The sequence below is a fragment of the Phalangium opilio genome, unplaced genomic scaffold (genome assembly GCF_054372755.1).
Source record: "Phalangium opilio isolate 3A_F unplaced genomic scaffold, DU_Popi_V2 ptg000022l_1, whole genome shotgun sequence".
Lineage (NCBI taxonomy): Eukaryota > Metazoa > Arthropoda > Arachnida > Opiliones > Phalangiidae > Phalangium > Phalangium opilio.
Genome location: NW_028324154.1, coordinates 3,231,333 through 3,248,557, shown reverse-complemented (window position 1 = coordinate 3,248,557; position 17,225 = coordinate 3,231,333). Strand labels below are relative to the sequence as shown.

General features: G+C 34.8%; 1 protein-coding gene across 1 annotated transcript; it reads right to left on the bottom strand.

Annotated features, from left to right (window-relative positions):
- Positions 1 to 269: 269 nt before the first annotated feature.
- LOC149695148 (uncharacterized) lies at positions 270 to 4,352 on the bottom strand. Its single transcript, XM_089867483.1, has 8 exons — positions 4,322 to 4,352; positions 4,113 to 4,268; positions 3,254 to 3,778; positions 2,793 to 3,070; positions 2,383 to 2,552; positions 1,173 to 2,142; positions 582 to 1,126; positions 270 to 282 (listed from the first exon to the last, which is right to left on the bottom strand). Exons 1-8 carry the CDS (start codon positions 4,350 to 4,352, stop codon positions 270 to 272), a joined length of 2,688 nt encoding a protein of 895 aa, XP_089723609.1.
- Positions 4,353 to 17,225: the final 12,873 nt, after the last annotated feature.

Genomic DNA, 17,225 nt, shown 5'->3' with positions numbered 1-17,225 from the left:
GAGGGGATTGGTAAAGAAAATTCTTAGCTACGACTGTGATGTATAACTTTCAATAATTATTTAGTTCCTATTTTTTGCATTCTATTTATTATTCTAGTCGAGAATGACATATGTTGGTGTGAAATAAAACCTTTGAGACCAAATTTTCTAAATACAAATGAATTTCTTCTTTATTTAAATCAGTCTTTATTAAAATTAGTCTTTATTTATATCAGTCTTTAATATCCAACACATCCAAAAGGTCTAAGCCCACTTTTCTATAAGCTGCCTCAGCATTTTGACCTGTTCGCGTACACCCTTTAATTAACATAGACCTCCTTGCATTTTGATGATTTATACTTGTTAATTTCCCTCCACTAATATACTTCATCTGGCTAAAAAGTGTTTCAACGGCGGAACCATTGATTCTTATTGGATATATGTAAGTACCTGGGTAGCGCGAGCAAAAATCTTCCACAAAATCTACAAAACCATAGACAGCAATACGTAAAAGTTCAAAGGTCTGCCACGCTAAAAAGTGCTTGTTAGAAGTCAATTTTTCCCCAGCTTGTATGCGTTCATTAGCCCAGGTCTCAAAATACTTTAATCCAGTGAGCATTGACTGTATTGGAGGTGAATCGGTTGATGCAGCTCGTTCCTTTGAAAGCAATCCTGTTTCGAAAATTTGGTTATACGCCCGCAGGTATTCGTAACAGGCCAATACATTTTCTCGATCTGAGGGATAAGCTTCGGTCATAGGATTCGCGTAATTGTAGAGTTCGCCTAAGACAGGATTTTGCTGCATGATCCGGGCAGGGGTCACATTTAACTTGGTCCATGAATCACGTTCAATGTGAGATTGAAGTAGCCCTTTTACTTGCGCCAATTCATTGCAGTCTCTTCTGTCGACCTCTCTGTCTTTCATTTCTATGATTTGTTTCCACCCAAATTGAACACCGTTCTTTATAAAGTCCCTGGTCCCTTCATCTTGAGAGTGATGCAGCGCGTTAATAAGGTTCTTTAGATCATGACTTGGACAAACTATCCAATACACCCAACGGTTTTTCATGAATGGGTGCTTAAACTTAGGACTAAATCGAAAATCGAATGTACCATCTTCATTTTCAACTGGAGGAATATGACCTTTCTTAATTCCCAAACTTTGTCATATTAGAACTGCCACCATCACATACTAATCCACAAACGTTCAGTCCAACGGAATGAAAAGCCCACATGCATCTTAAAACGGTATTCGTAATAACAGCGTGTGATGCTGGTTTTGCGAACATGAAGTATTGGCCCACTATATCAAATTTCCCAGCAGCACACCTCCACAGATATTGGAGAACGTATTCTGCTTCTAGGACTTCCTTTGGGGTTTTTTCCTTGTAAAGGTCATCCAAAGAACCGTAGTTTTCAGGATTCAGTGCGCAGCCGACAAATTGATCACTTTTGGAATTCCACATTAGCTTACCTATTGTTTTCACTTCATCAAATATTAAAAATCCTTCTTTTGGGGGCCTAACATCTCCATTGTAGTTTTTCTCGTACTCATCAAACCGATCTGATTCTGCTTGAAGATAATTTAAATCTATTCCTTGCTCACTAGGAATCTTCCTTGCTTTAGCTCTAAGTGTATGGATACTTGGAAGTTTTAAAATGTGAAAAGCAGCCAGGGCTTCATAAGCAGCCGGAGACCGTGAAAACACACTGAGGGCTATTCTGTAGGTCAGAGCACAAAAACGATTACCATGGGATCCATTTAAATTTTTTTCTTGGTCCTTTACAAATCCATTCATAGTCATTGATGCGTCTTTTTCCCAAGCTCTTTTCAAAGCTAACCCCATGGTTTTATTCTGCTTAATGGCTTCTTTAAATATTTTACGTAGCTCATCTTGGCCTTTCTCATTTATCTGAGATACTAGCTCCCGCATTTCCTCCAGTTGTTCTCCACAAAGTCTCACTTCCGCTTCCTTTAACATCTTTTCTAGGTTCTTAATTCTTCGATTTTGTTGACAGCGATAACGTCTATTTTCCAAATATCGCTTGTTTCTAGACATTGGAGTTAGAGCTGATATTTTGCATCTTGACTGAACTGAACATCTTTTCTGTTTACGTCTTGGGGTAGTTTGTATGTTTTTGCGTTGTTGTCTAATCAAATATCTGTTCAAATTGATTTTATTTAGTAACTTCATTATAAGACCTCTTATTCTAAATTGATTTAATTGCTTTTCCCCGTTTCACCCAAAATATTTCCCCCAAAACCTCACACATTTATTATTTACCAAAAATGACTGAAATTAACCTAACATATCCTAGCCACGCCCAACCAAACCAAAATTTTTATTTATATGGTTTATGATTTATATTTTAAATAATAAAAACAATCATAACTAAGATCACCTGTTTAGTGTACGACATTTACCACATTGGTAAATTTTGTCTTTTAACATTTTGTTTGGTGCATTGGAGGGGGGTTTAAACCAGACTTTGCATTCTGATGACTGGAATCTCTCATATGGAAAACTATGCTTAGTCAAGTTCTTCGTTTTTTCCAAATTGTGACACGCATCCTGTATTTGAATATAAAATTTAATAGCAAGAATACAATTAGGCTGCGTTTACAAGAAACACTTTGCAACCATTTTGAACTGTTTTGGAAAGGCCTGAGCCTTATTTTTTAAATAATGAATATATTTTCTTGTGAAAAAAAGTTTAATTTAAAAACTTTTCAATTTCAACCTTTAACGGTTTCAGTGTCTCATGTAAACATGGCTTTAATTCTTCAATTAAATTGAAAAAAAAAATGCAACCTTGCATATTCCTGGGCAAAAAACATGGTGTTCATTGAGTTCATTAATGGCCATCTCTACCACTTTACAATTTAACTGGCTTTTAGAAAAATCAAAGTATTCCACATGGAAAGCTGGCTTAAAGAAAGCTGAGCACGTAAGAGTTCCACTGGACGCAAAAATAAATTTAATCGGAATGTCCTTGTAACATGGCATAGAGATTAATGAATCTTTTTTTGTTATTTCAATTTGCTCCACTGTGCCATTGAAATTTTTCAAAATCTTTGTAGAGATATTGCCTTAAATATTCGTAATAATGAGTCTATCTTTAATCGAGGATAAAAATGACCGGAAACCTTGAGACTGATAAAATAAAATCAAAATTATCAACAACTTTCATTGGGTTCATTAGTAATTTTAATGTTATTTTATCAATATAAAACTTATACTCTATTGCCTTGAAATTAAGTGGATATACTTACTTTTTCTTAAACTTAAAACAAACTCTTCCAAATCGGATAACGGTGATGATTCCCCGGCGAGTTTTCGACGTTTAATTTTTGGCAAATCATCAGTACACGTTTCTTTATTACGTTTCCTTTTCTTCCCTGGAAAACAATTTATCTCTTCCCACACTCTGTCAGGCACTAACATTCCAAAGATTTCGGTTTGAGATGATCCTTCAATTTTTTTTTCAAAAACTTGCGATACTGTTTGCGTTTCTTCATGATTTAAAGTTACTGATAAACCCGAGGCCTGAGTTGCCTTTTCATAAGTCAGTTTAATAAAAAAGTTACATTGTGTAGAAACTGAAACATTAGTTGATGATTTTGATGCGGTTGAAGAACAACCCAGAGCCAGAGATGAACTTCCAAGGCTTACGCCCTGCACGTTAACTATTCCAGCAATACAAGTTTGTATTCCTTTAGAAAGTTTTGGATCACATTTTTCTTTTAGGTAAAAATCGCACTGCGTAAACTTGGTGTTCATTTTTCGCGGCATATTAGCTAAACAATACTTGCGTTATCACTTAAAAACTAAACGCGACTTAGTTAAGAGCACAACAGTAGTACAGTACGATTTTCAGTCGTCTGCACTCTGTAGCAGGAAAAATAAGGTTTCGCCATCTATGGCGAAAAATATTTGAGCATCCCAGAGATCCTCGAACGCTGAACTATTTTGCAGAAAGATAACGTCATAAAGGAGAGCGCTGATTGGTCGGCCAAAAGGCCAGAGAGAAAACGAGAATTTGCTTCGTAAATATCATAACACACGCTGCGGAAGGCTTTCTCTCCCTAGAGTCCCTCACTTTTTATCCTATTTATTTTTGGTATTACTCACGTTCGACAATTTGGGCACGACCCTTTGGTTTGAGTGTGCATCTCCTTTTCTTCGTATTTGGTGGAGCATTAACTATGTTTGTTAATGGAGGTGTTGGTTCATTAAGGATTTCCTTAACCTTAAAATCCCGTGATACAGCTTCTAAATCCTCGTCTGCTGTAATGACAATCAGTGAAACGGGCATTTAATTTAAATTGTGGCTACTTTACCAACACTACTTACCAGAGGAACTTTCTCCATAACTTAATGTTGTAGTTATTGGAGGAGAAATACCGAGTAATTCATATGTATGGTTCGAGAACATAGTTTTTAAACAACTAAACAAATGAATATCTTGAAAAGTTGAAAGACTTATATTTATATTTAATGACAACAAAAATTATGATTTTTAACTCCCACTGTTGCTTCAGCTATTCATTTTAAAAATATGTTGTTTCAAAGCAGACGACAGGTTGGTATTTAAATTTTGACGTCATATGACACGTGATATTTGGTCCAATTTTCTAATGACTTCCTCTTAGGGATAGTACCTGCTGCGTTTGGAACAAGCAAATTTCATCTTTTAGTTGTAACGAACAATCCCTAGCATTAGTTAGTCCATGGTTTAAGGTATTTATTGATTCAACTTCAAATTTATTATTTAATAATATTTTTTTATTTTTTTTAGACATTAAGGACTTTTACTATTATCAGTGACTGTTAAATGACAATCTTTACAATGCCGCTAGAGATAAAAAGCCAAAAAAGAGGTTTCGAAAAAACCTTTAGCTCCGAGTTTTTGGGTTTTTTCGGGCTTTTTAGCCATATCGTAGTATACGATAGGCTCTTAGTTTGACCCGAGCCGTAGTAGTACTAGTAGTCGTGGCCGGAGTTTTCGCTTTCGTTATCGTCAGATTTTAGCTTAAAAGGAACTTTATATTACCACAACCCACCCATAGGGGTAACTGGGCTCGGTTAGAGATTTAATTTTAATTAAAATTTTTTCAGGTCAGACCCGGGAATCGAACCCGCGTCGGTGGCGCAACAGGCAGACATTCTACCAACTGAACCATAGAGACTTGATAAAAACTCCGAGTTTTCTATTATTTATTCTTATCTCTAAAATGTCGGGGTGATGTGGGGTGGGGTACCTCTTAATCTGTGGGGTCGGAAACTTTTGAATTTTTATCTGTGGAGACGGATACTTATGAATTTGTATGTTTGGGGTTTTTATATTTATTTTCTTTTTTATGTATGTGCTAATTAAATAGATAACGATTTTCCCCGTTTTTCGTTCTCGTTCGGTAGCTATCGTCATCTATGTTATGTTTGACTGGAACGTTTTGGCGGTTAATTCAAAAATGGGTTTAGATAGAGCTAACATAGTGTTAAATGAGCGTTATGCGTTTGATCATTTTATCATTGCTAAAGGTAATTCGAGGGGATAATCACTAAAATGCGTAATCACTATAACTAAACTTTCTCTTTCAAAAGTTTCTGGGCATAAGTCCTTGTTAGAAATTTATAAGATGCGATAAGTGTGCATCGGCATAAGTCTATGTTGTAAACTCATCGAGGGGATTATCACTAAAAACTATCTGTTCTTCGATTCGCCGGAATATTAGAATTACAGCATAAGTAAATTTATACGGTTATAATTTAATCACTGTTTAGAGTAGGGAATCGAGGGGCTATTCACTCTGATTTTATGCACGGTAAATCATTTAAGCATTGAAAAAGATAGCGCTATTCACTCATTAGGGTAACGTATAGAGGGGTTATCCACTCATTAGGGTAGGGTATAGAGGGGCTATTCACTCGTACGATATGGCTACTATTACGAGCCCTTGGGCCGTCTTGTTATCTTTAGCAGCTGCATGCATTGTAGAAATCGTCATTCAAAAGTCACTGCTTAATAGAAAAATTCTTAAAGTGTTTCATAAAAGTAGTAAACATTACTAAATAATACTTTAGAAGTTTAAAGAATAAATATCTTAAACTATTTTTAAAATGAAATTATTCTAGCATTCAAATTCATCAAAATTGAAGATCCTAGTGAAGGGTTTTATTAAGTGGGTAAACCCCCCAACATACCTGGGTTTTTGGGTTTTACTAAGTGGGTTTTTCATGGTGGGTAAAACTAAAAAAAAACAGTGGCCTTTTTAATTCGAACTCTGGGAAAACCCAAAAAAAACCCGACTTTTTCGGAACTTACCGTTTTAACAAATTTATGCACCAATAAGGTTTACGACACTTATTTCGATATATTTGTCGATATGGATGATGAAACCGAAATCATAAATAAAATGAAAATAAAAGTGATAAACGTAAGTAATAAGTAAACGTGGCATCTTCCACTCATTGATAAATATTTTAAAATAATTTATACCATAAGTTTCTAAAATATGTTTCGTAAGTTGGGCACTAATTAAAGTTATGTGTTATTTATCATAAAGCGACGCCTGCACGAGAGGCCCTACTATGGTCAATAAACACCTCGTTTTCAAACTTGGTTCTAGCAATAGTTTTTTTCATTATGAAGTATAGGAACTGTCACACTTGGGGAACAAATTTTATGAACTGCACTATGTGGTTCTGTTCACCCGCACTTGAGGAACCCAATTTTTTTTACTGGGGTTTAGGAATTCATGCACCTCAGCTATCGCCAGTGTTTGAAGTGCGGATGAATTCGATTAAAAATCCTCAATATTTATGAACCTATAGGTTACGTTATATTTTACGACAAAACTTGCAATTCTTACCAGAAAAAATGAGCAAATGAAGCCGTCATTGGTTTGCCGGAAAAAAAGGCGGCCCAGTCGAGTGAAAACGGAGACGTAGTCTCAAAAACGGTATCAAATGAAGTATGAAAATGTTTATTGTGATCTAAGGAAATTAGTTATTAGAACCGATGTTAATGTGAATTCGTTTATGATTAAATTTAAACTTTTTAATATTTTTGAATATCAAGGATTTGGAGGAGTCACAAATTGAAATTCATGACGAGAACGAACAATCTAATAAAACGAATAACAGTTCATAGTAATTTTAAAAATTCCTATTTATTTAAGCTTTAAAGTTTGCATTATATGTTCCATACGTGGGGTCCCAATGGAAGGGTTACGGAAAGGAACGGCACCTGCATCAGATCGAAACACCAAGCTGCTGCGTTTTTTGAGCGATTTTGTATAGTTTCAATCGCTCAAAAACAACAAAATTAGCTCTTCAAATAGTGCCACTCTTTTGAAATATATATTAAAAACATAAGAGTTCGTGAAAAGCACATATTAACTTAAAATGCTTGTATCATAATAGGATTATTGAAACAAGAAAGATATGGTGGGTCTTGTATCACGCACAAATTTTGGACTCGAATATAAATTACCAGAAATTCCTGACACTTAAAAAGGAAGAGCAATACAATTGCATTCTATAAGAGAATAAGGCGAAATTAAACAGAGAATTGATCAATATCTCGTTTAACGATACCCTGAAAAATTATTCACTGTGAGTCCAATACATTTCTTTTTATTTGGGAGAATAGGTTTTTAATGCCTCTTAGAAAGGCAAATCCTTTGCCTCTTGACATATTTTCTATGATCATGAATTTACGCATATGATTATGTGAATATAGATCCGTTTTTAAGCTCAGACAGAAAAAATAATTAAAATTTCCTTAATACCCAGTCTGGCTCGCTTCAATCACTTTGCAATGGTCAAATTGTACAGAACTATATTCATGCGTAAAATGTATAAAAGCATGGTGCAAGGGATTAATTTAACAATTAGTTTTCGTAATACTTTTCCATTAACCAACTTCGTTTTCAGATATCCAACTTCTCACAATCACGTTGCTAAGAAGCTCGTACTAACATACCCACATTTGATTCAAGATCCTGATAAGGAAACTTACGTGAGTCGACATTTAAAGGGAGAATTTAATAAACAAAGCATCATCAAAATCATTAATAAAACTTAAAAAATACTTTTAATGACTTTGATGTTATTTTGTCAGTATAACTCGATCAAAAAATGGTTCTCCCTTTAAGGGAATAAGTTGTAAATTTCGGGTTCTCTATCATACCATTTCGTGTTTTAAAGAATGGAATTTGAGATTATTTTCTGTTTAGGAACACTGGTACAAGAAACTCCAATCCAAGTACAAAAATTTTAGATTTGGCCTGAAAGGGGTCTTTTCTATAGAAAATGCCAAAGCAAAATTCTAGAGGGCCGGTAGGCCCTTCTAGATAAGAACCCAAATCCTCCCGTAATGTTAAAGAAATAATTCACAGATTTTAGGCTTAGCGTCCCATAGAAAAAGCATGGGATTTTTGGTGGTCCACTCCATCGAATAACTCAGAAACTACTGCGAAGTTAAGGTTCGGAACACTTTTGAATTATCAAGCAACTATTGAATGTTGAACTTATGAAGTTTGATTAAGAACAATTAAGTCTAACTATTTTATTTTAATTAATTTATAAATCATGGTTAAACCGTTACATATATTACACTGTTTGCATAGCATTTTGTTCAGCCTTTATCGGGTTTGTGGCGCATAGGATAACGCGTCTACCTATGGAGCAGAAGATTGCAGGTTCGAGTCCTGGCAAGATCGGTGTTTATTTTTACAGATCATTTATACAACATAAATGAAATAATCCTGTAAATACAATAATAATAATAATAATAATAATAATAATAATAATAATAATAAAAAGCTTTATTGATAGGATATTCCCGTTCAGAATAAGTTCTGTTTTACAAGGGAGTCCCTTATTAAATTAATTACATTGTGGGTTCAAATGATGGAAAATACAAACAGTTAATTATATTGTTAACGCGTATAACATTTCTTTTTTGAATATTAATATTGTGGCTGAATCTTTAAGTGTGTTAGGGAGTTCATTCCATAAAGCCACACCTCTAGTTTTGACACTCTTACGATTAAAAGTACTTTTGGAGGACTCTACATATAATTTATGTGTACTGCCTCTTGTTCGATATGTTTTAGGGCCATTACAAGCCCTATCAAAGTGGTCAAGAACATAATCTGGAGTAGATTTCTTTATGACATTAAACATCATGATAGCAAGGTGTAATTTATATCGGGCTTGTAATTCTAGCCAACCTAATTCTGCCCTGGCATCGGTTGCTGAGTCCCGTTTGCCTTTGTGGAGAATACGTTTCGCACAGCTATTTTGTAGGACTTGTAGCGGCCTTAAACTAACTTTATTAGCAGTGGCGTAAAATATGTCCATGTAATCAAAAAGGGGTTGAATTAAAGCATTATACAGAATACACAAGCTTTTCTTGTCCAGAGCACAAATTAAAGGATGTAATAACCAGATACGTTTTCTAATTTTTTTACAAGTGTAAGTTATATGTGGTAGCCAAGAAAAGTCTTCATCAAAATAGATGCCTAAGTATTTAACTTCCGACACTCTTAAAATATTGGTATTGCCCAAGGATTTAATGTCTTTTCTCAGACTTCATTTTACGTGATGGCGAAAAAACCATGAAAACACTTTTTTTAACATTAAGTAATAATCCAATTTTTTGTAATGCTTCCTTGAGCTTATTAATATCGGATTCAAGGCTTGATATTTGGGATCCGATACTGTAGTTAGAGTTTATTAGTGATTCGTCGTCTGCATACTCTAATAGAGCTGCTTCCTTAACCGACGCGTGGTTATTCTTAGTATATAGATTGAAAAGTAAGGGTCCAAGAATGCTTCCCTGGGGAATGCTTTGGATAATTTTTTTGTTACAAAGTACGGGCTTAATGTGGCGTAATGGATAACGCGTTTGCATTCGAAGCAAAACAATGCGGGTTCGAGTCTTGGAAAACTCGTTGTCTATTTTTGATGAAGAATCTTAGTATATACATACATGTATAAGGGAAAATTCTTAAATAACAAACTTTCAATGAAATGTGCGCGTGCTGGCGCGTGGTTTAGAAATAACTGTTTTTTAAAATCTATACAAAAAGGTCAAATAAACTTATTTGAGTCACCAACCGCCTTTTTATATAATATAAGTTACCACCCGCCTATCTATGGTGAATTAATTTACCACCCGCCTATCTATGGTGAATTAATTTACCACCCGCCTATCTATGGTGAATTAATTTACCACCCGCCTACCAATTGTGAATTAATTTACCACTCCCCTGCCAAATGATTTAAAATTTTAATCTTTCCCATAAAATAATGAGAGGAACTTGGAGTGAGCCAATATGCTCACCAACATCTTACTGGAACATCGAATTAATGACGTTTGACAAGCATATTATTAATTTTTATTATAGATTAATACAAATTAAGGCTGAAGGAACAGATATTATATAAAAAAGACTTGGTTTGCCCAAGCCTTAAAACAAAACGATAAGAGTTTTTCCAGTTGACTGAAGCGCGGATATTATGTTTTTTCTATTGAATTAGAAAGTCAACCCGTATTTTACTACTCTTTAGAATTTAATTCAATCACCTGATTTCACTGCTAATGGATTAGTTTCCTATAAATTAATTGAAATAAAAAAATTACTTATCTCAGATTTTTCAACAACTATTCCATTTTCCTGAAACATTTTATCATGCATTTATTATTTTGAGGGATATCGTGTAAATTTAATCAAATAGACTCTCTTTTTTAATTTCCGAGAATTTTCCTTTCAAAAGGTTTTAAACACATCAAGTTTTCATAATGTTGTCAACTAAACAGCAACTTAACCAACACTTCGAAAATCTTCCCCAAAAGTACTGATATACACAGATCAATAATTGTGACTGTGCTTAAAGAGGAAACGAACCCCTTTATCAAATATAAGAAAGGTGATAACAGCCCCCTTTTAAATTCGAAAAGACCGCATATAATACATTATTAATGAAAGTATTATTTGAAAATTAAAGTACGTTCTCCCTTGAAAAGGAAAAATTTCACGATAAAATGTTTCAGGAAAATGAAATTGTTGAAAAATCTGAGACAAGTAATTTTTTTATTTCAATTAATTTATTGGAAACTAATCCATTAGCAGTAAAATCAGGTGATTGAATTAAATTCTAAAGAGTAGTAAAATACGGATTGTTTTTAAAATTCAATAGCAAAAAATAATATCCACGCTTCAGTCAACTGGAAAAACTCTTATCGTTTTGTTTTTATATAATACAGGATATGGGCCATTCGAACGATTTTTAAGAGTGTAAACATGCCTATGAAACTCCCTACTATCTGCTTTTTCAAATCCAGGACCAATATCACAGTACAATTTGATGATGTCTTGGTACGTTTTGGTAGTGTGAGAATTTCTCCATCGCATTCCGTCATTATATAGATCTCTTTCCTTCATTATGTTGTAACGTTACGCCCCGGTAAAAAGAAAGTGGCCGGTCGCGAAAAGGGGTTCGTTACAAGACTCGGAAAATAGGCCTATCTCATTCCGTACGGAAGATATTGAGAGTCAAGAAAACACATACCTTCTATGCATCTTGAAGTGTTTCTTTTATTCAAAAAAACAAGAATGTTCAACAAAAACTTTCAGATATTTTTCCAGAAGGATGACATGACCGTGATAACACAATTATTTAAATTCAAAATAAACGGGCCCAAGCCTGGTCCTATACTTTAGCCGGTGACTACCGATCACTATGTTAAGAGAAGAGCGACTAACTTATGTTTCGTTTCCGAAGTTTCTTTACGCCTCGGTATGAACAAAAGGGGGAGGGGTTAGGAGGGATCGCCGGGGACGGTGGCTGAAGTTCAGCCACCGTCCCCGCTGAACATAAAAAACCTGCAAATCCAACCGTCGTCTGCAATGAGTTCTGGTGAACCATTGCAATGTCATCGGTACAAAGCAGGGTGGGAAATAAGGATTTTTTTTAGTCTGGCCTGGAATAAATAAACTGGTCCATGACCACTGACCAGGGCGCGTCGTCTGCTAAATTGAAGAAGTGGATAATTAAAATATATTAGCTAATGTCTGGACTCTGGAAACCCTTGAATTTTCTAAGTGGTCCTGTGGACCACTGACCCCCCTCCGATTTAATTTTTAAACTGGTCCAGGCAATTTTTAAACTGGTCATTTGCCCTGTGCCACCGCCTTATTTCCCACGCTGGTACAAAGTAAAAAAATATCGCCCCCTTTAATTTCATTTTTTGGACAAAATCTCAAAACGTTATTTTTTATAACCCCATTCTTTACATCCATTTAAATATTTCGCGCTTCTTCTGGTTTGAGGCTTCTTGAAATACCACTTTTATATGCAAGGGTTTTTGAAGTTCCCAAAATATCACGCGTGAAATTTCCAATTTCGCCCTCGGATTCTGCTGGACAATTTGGATTTTCATCTCCGTCAAGGAATTGGGCCACAATGTGCCTTTCTTCTAATAAATTAATGTCATGCAATTCATTTCCAGAGGGGTTCCATTCTCTTCTAATGGACGTGGTTTTAGTGCAATCGGTCTCAATAGGTAATTCCTGAACCCCTCGAACTGAATTGTTTGCAGTTAAGCTTGTTTCAGAACAGTCATCACCATCAGCAAATCATTCAGATTGATCATTACGTTTATGCAAAGAAATGATGTCACAATCGACATTATCATTGTTCAACGACTCTAAAGTTCGTTTACTGACGATGAAAAATCCATAAGGAATTCTTTCTGATCAAAATTTTCAGAAATCATTTTTAACGTACCTCTTGTTTTCGCCGATAAAAAGTACTAAATTTGTACTCGGCAGGATTTTTGTACATCAATTTAATTTTTTTATTCAAATCCGTGAAAACTGGCTCTTCAATGAAAGGCAGTTTAGAGGTACTTTGGCTCTCCTTATTTAATTTTGCCAAGAAAAACGTACAAAATTTGTACTTGGCTCAATTTTTCTACGAATCTTTCTGATTCGATTAGAAAATTAACCGAAAATACTGTTGAAAACAGCTAACGGTTTTATCGCTTGTAATTAAAGCGTTTTGGACCTCCTATTAAGAATCGTGTTTGGCTGAATAACGCTAAAAAGGCTTTTCAAAAGCTGTAAGACAACCTATACGAAAGCAACGTGCGAAGGTCCCAGACGACAAACAGATTCTGACCGGAATAATTTTGCCGCTCTTCGGCGAGTGGTAGTCTGGTAGAGCAGAGAAAATTAATAAAGGGGGTGGACACTTCGCGCCATCTAGGTTTTCATCCGATAGAACACTTTCACTTTTTATGTCTGTAAACCCCTTTCAAGTATTCCTCCCCTAATAAACACAAGTGACTCAATGGTGAGAACAGAAATTAAAGTCTATTTAATTAATTACTTTAATGACCATTAGAGTCGGGATTACTATAGTGTTTGGAAACGTTTCATAATTATTCTAGAAAATTAATAATTCGTTTTAATCCTGATTAGTTGTTTCAATTTTATTAAAATTCAATTTCTTAGAATAGGCCAAAAAAAGGAAAATCGGCCCTCGACATGTAAAATACAGAATTTTTCGAATCGCCCGCCAGAAAGATCCCATTTTATTATTGGTAGAAAAATATCTCAGACTCAAGTTGTAATCTTTTCCACTATTTTACGACCCCGTTCTCATCAGCTGATCGTGAGAAAAAATATACCCTTACCACGCTTGCTTGGGAAAGTTTTGTTGCGACGAAATGAAGCTTTTTAGCGTCTATTCGGCGTCGGGTTTTAAACGAAGGGTCATGGCCATCATAAACAGGTGGGGGGAGCCGGTCCGCGACAAAGATGGTGTGTTAATCAAATTACAAGGTTTGGCTTTAGATTAATTTCTAAGCAAACTTGCGTTTTGAATACACACACTGTGTTTGATCCGCTCGCGGGCATCGATCAATAGAAAATAGATATAGGCCTAATAGCAAAATCACACTTTGAGCATGATAGCATTTATTTACAACGTTAGTAAAAAACGTTTTGAAATATCGCAGGGCTGATATCGAGTCAGCTTTAAAATTTGCCAATAAAAGTCACTTTATGAAAATTAGTCCCTAATTTCCTGTCTTAAGATGTTATTTACCTTCTCGACCATAAGTTAAACGCAGTATATTTTTAGACCTACCTAGATGAAGTTTAAAACCCGCTCGGTTTTTTAAACTTTCGAACGCCTGCGTTAAGAAAATAAAATTATAAGTGGGTTGGGCTTCTTTCATAATACGATATTCGTTATTAACTTACATCATTGTTTAATAAATTTAAGGTTTTTATACCAATTTCTTCGGCTTCCGTGTTCATTAGTACAGCGACCAAGTTGTCTTTTTTCAAGGGTTTCATTATTTTTGTGAGAATTGCGACAAATACACGGAGAAAGTCAAACAGTTGGTTTCCCAGGGAGTAATTTTGTTGGATAGAGAGTGAAAATTTCCTCATTAGTGAATTAAAATACAGCTACGTCTCTTTAAATAATGCTCCTTGGAAAACGGCATGAGCTTCCTTTTAGGCCCGCTTGAGGGCACCCTAGAGCGTGGGATAGCTTTTTAGCGTTAACTATAAAATTTCGAGGGCTTCGCGCTCTGCCGCCACAAACTGTTTGACTTTCTCCGTGTATTCTTCGCAATTCTCGCTAAAATAGACAACTTTGTCGCCGTTATGCTGGACCCGGAAGGCTTGATAACAGAACGCGCACTGTTCAAAGCCGAAGAAATTGGAATTAAAACATTAAATTTATTAAAAGATGATGTAAGTTAATAACGAATTATAATTTTATTTTCTTAACGTAGGCGTTCCAAAGTTTACAAAACCGAGCGAAAGAGGAGGAAGAAATAGAAAAACTCGTGATCCAGTAACGAAATTTGAGAAGGAAAAATAAGGCCTCGTTTTATGGAAAAAACAATAAATGCACTTCAATCCATCGAGATTTGGACAGATGAAGAAAACCTTTTTGGACCCCAATTCCAGGAAACCCTTAAACCCCTTGAAGAGGCGATGAAGCAATTCGTAAGTACTAGTTGTCTGACCAAAGTAATTTCATGGGCCTTATGCCCCGTAAAGCTAATTGGAGAAGATTTAAGAAATTGATTGAGCATGGCATGTCTTATAATTTAAGGACGCTTTTTATTCATAAATTACCGGGCATAAGGTGTTTTCAATAAAATTAAAAAAGGCGTCTAATTACGGAGTGTAAGATATAACGACGGTCAATGTGTAATACATATCGTTAAAGGGACAGACGTCAAGAGATAATATTTAAATATTTTTGTCCACAGGGAGCCCACATGATGACCGAGGTAAATGAACCACCCGGCCCCCAGGAAGGGGAAGAGGAAGAGGAGGAGGAAGGGGATCGAAGCGGGCTAGATTTTTCCGAAAATGAAGTGTTTTTTCGATTAAAGAAATTTTTGGATTTAAAAAAACAAATTTTTGGATTTAAAAAACAAATTTTTCGATTTAAAAAAAATTCTTTGGATTTAAAAACACACATCTTTGGATTTAAAAACACACATCTTTGGATTTAAAAAATACTAATTTTTGGATTAAAAAAAAGGATTTAAAAAAATGGATTTAAAAAATGATCTTGGATTAAAACAAATTGCTTTTGGATTTTAAAAAAGCTTTTTTGGATTAAAAAAAATTGCTTTTGAATAAAAAAAACATTGTTTTTGAAAAAAAGAAAGGGTAGAAATGATGATTTACCACATTAATTAGTTTAATTACAATTATATTTGTAATCTATATTGTGTTAGAAGACATGGATAATTAATATTTAAGCGTTTAAATTGTAATAATGGCCTTTTTTAGGGTGCCTAAGGGTACGAAAATTTTACATTGGCATGGAATAATTATAAAAGATGTTGAATAAGCCATTTTTCGTGATAATTAGTCGTTCTAAATCGATTGTTTTATTTAATTTGCTCCATTTTCGGGAATAAACTCAAATTTTCTCGACTGACTAAAGTACAGAATTTTTCGAATCACCCGCCAGAAATATCCGGTTTCATTATTGGCTGACAAAATATATCCTATTCAGCGGGTGCCTAAGGGTGATTTGGGGTGGTTTTAATAAGGATTACTTAAGGAAATAAAGTGTAAAGTTACAGGGGGTGAAAGGGTTTTTTTTATTCATAACATTAGTTTTAATAGAAATAATTAAATGAATTAGGCCGGGATAATTAAGAAACATAAAGGGGTCTAAGCTGACTAAAGTACAGAATTGTGGGCGGAGTTAAGTGGTCCTGATGCCGTCAAAGTAAATCGTTATTTTTTTAAAGAATTAGATGATTTTAATGATAGAAATGCTTAAATTAGTGAAATGTTACTCATTTTTAATTAAAATTAAATGTATTTTACTCCCCATTGGTCTCTTTGGTGTAAAATAACGTTTAGGAGGAAGTATCCTCTACCGCCGTTTCACCTGACTGGGATTTTAGTGATTTCCGACCTTAAGCACATTCGACTTTTTCCGTACTTTAGTCTCCCCCATGGATGACGTCACTAGACTAAGTTATAGACCTCAAATACAGGGTGTAAATAAATGTGTTTTTGAGTTCATTTTTTATTTGATTCAGGAGACAAGGTACAAAAATATATTGGGAAATATGTCTGAATGCAACAAAATTATTTGAAGCACATTCCAACTAGCCGTAGAAATTCGGCTTCAAATTAAAAACTCTAATTTGTTTGGTAAACACCTCAACGGTCTTGCACGACGCAACTACCGAAATCCTAAAGGTTTCGATAAGGTTGGTAAATATCGTTAATGTGGAATTCGGCAAAAGGCACTGCCGCTTGTCGAATGTTTACGCGACATTCACCCAAAATAAACATGCTCAATTTTTCCTGGCTTGAGTAGGCTGGCTTTTTGCTAAGACTAACTACTTTTATTTGATCTTAACTGCTACGTAACGACGAACACGTCATATTCTACAACGGGGTTATTGTATTTAAAGAAAAAGTTCAGAAAGCATAACATTTTAACATAAAAGAACGGCGTTTTTCTAAGTGTTATTGGAAAAATATATATATAATGATCTCTACTTATAAAATAATTAGCATTTAATTTGTCTAAAAAACGAGGACTACAGTGCCACCATTCATTTAGTGGCGTCTGCTAAATCGAACCACATTACGGGATTGGATGTATTGCGTGATATAAGTGTTGATTAATTAAAAGTACCAAAAGTTAAAAATGAATAACTTTATT

Excerpts from the sequence above, each read along its gene's own strand:
- LOC149695148 (XM_089867483.1), bottom strand. The coding sequence starts at position 4,352 with ATGGAGAAAGTTCCTCTGGTAAGTAGTGTTG. Across the intron at positions 2,553-2,792 it reads TTTGCCCAGGAATATGCAAG|GATGCGTGTCACAATTTGGA; the intron begins GTTGCATTTTTT and ends ATTCAAATACAG. Across the intron at positions 1,127-1,172 it reads GACTGAACGTTTGTGGATTA|AAAGGTCATATTCCTCCAGT; the intron begins GTATGTGATGGT and ends TTGGGAATTAAG.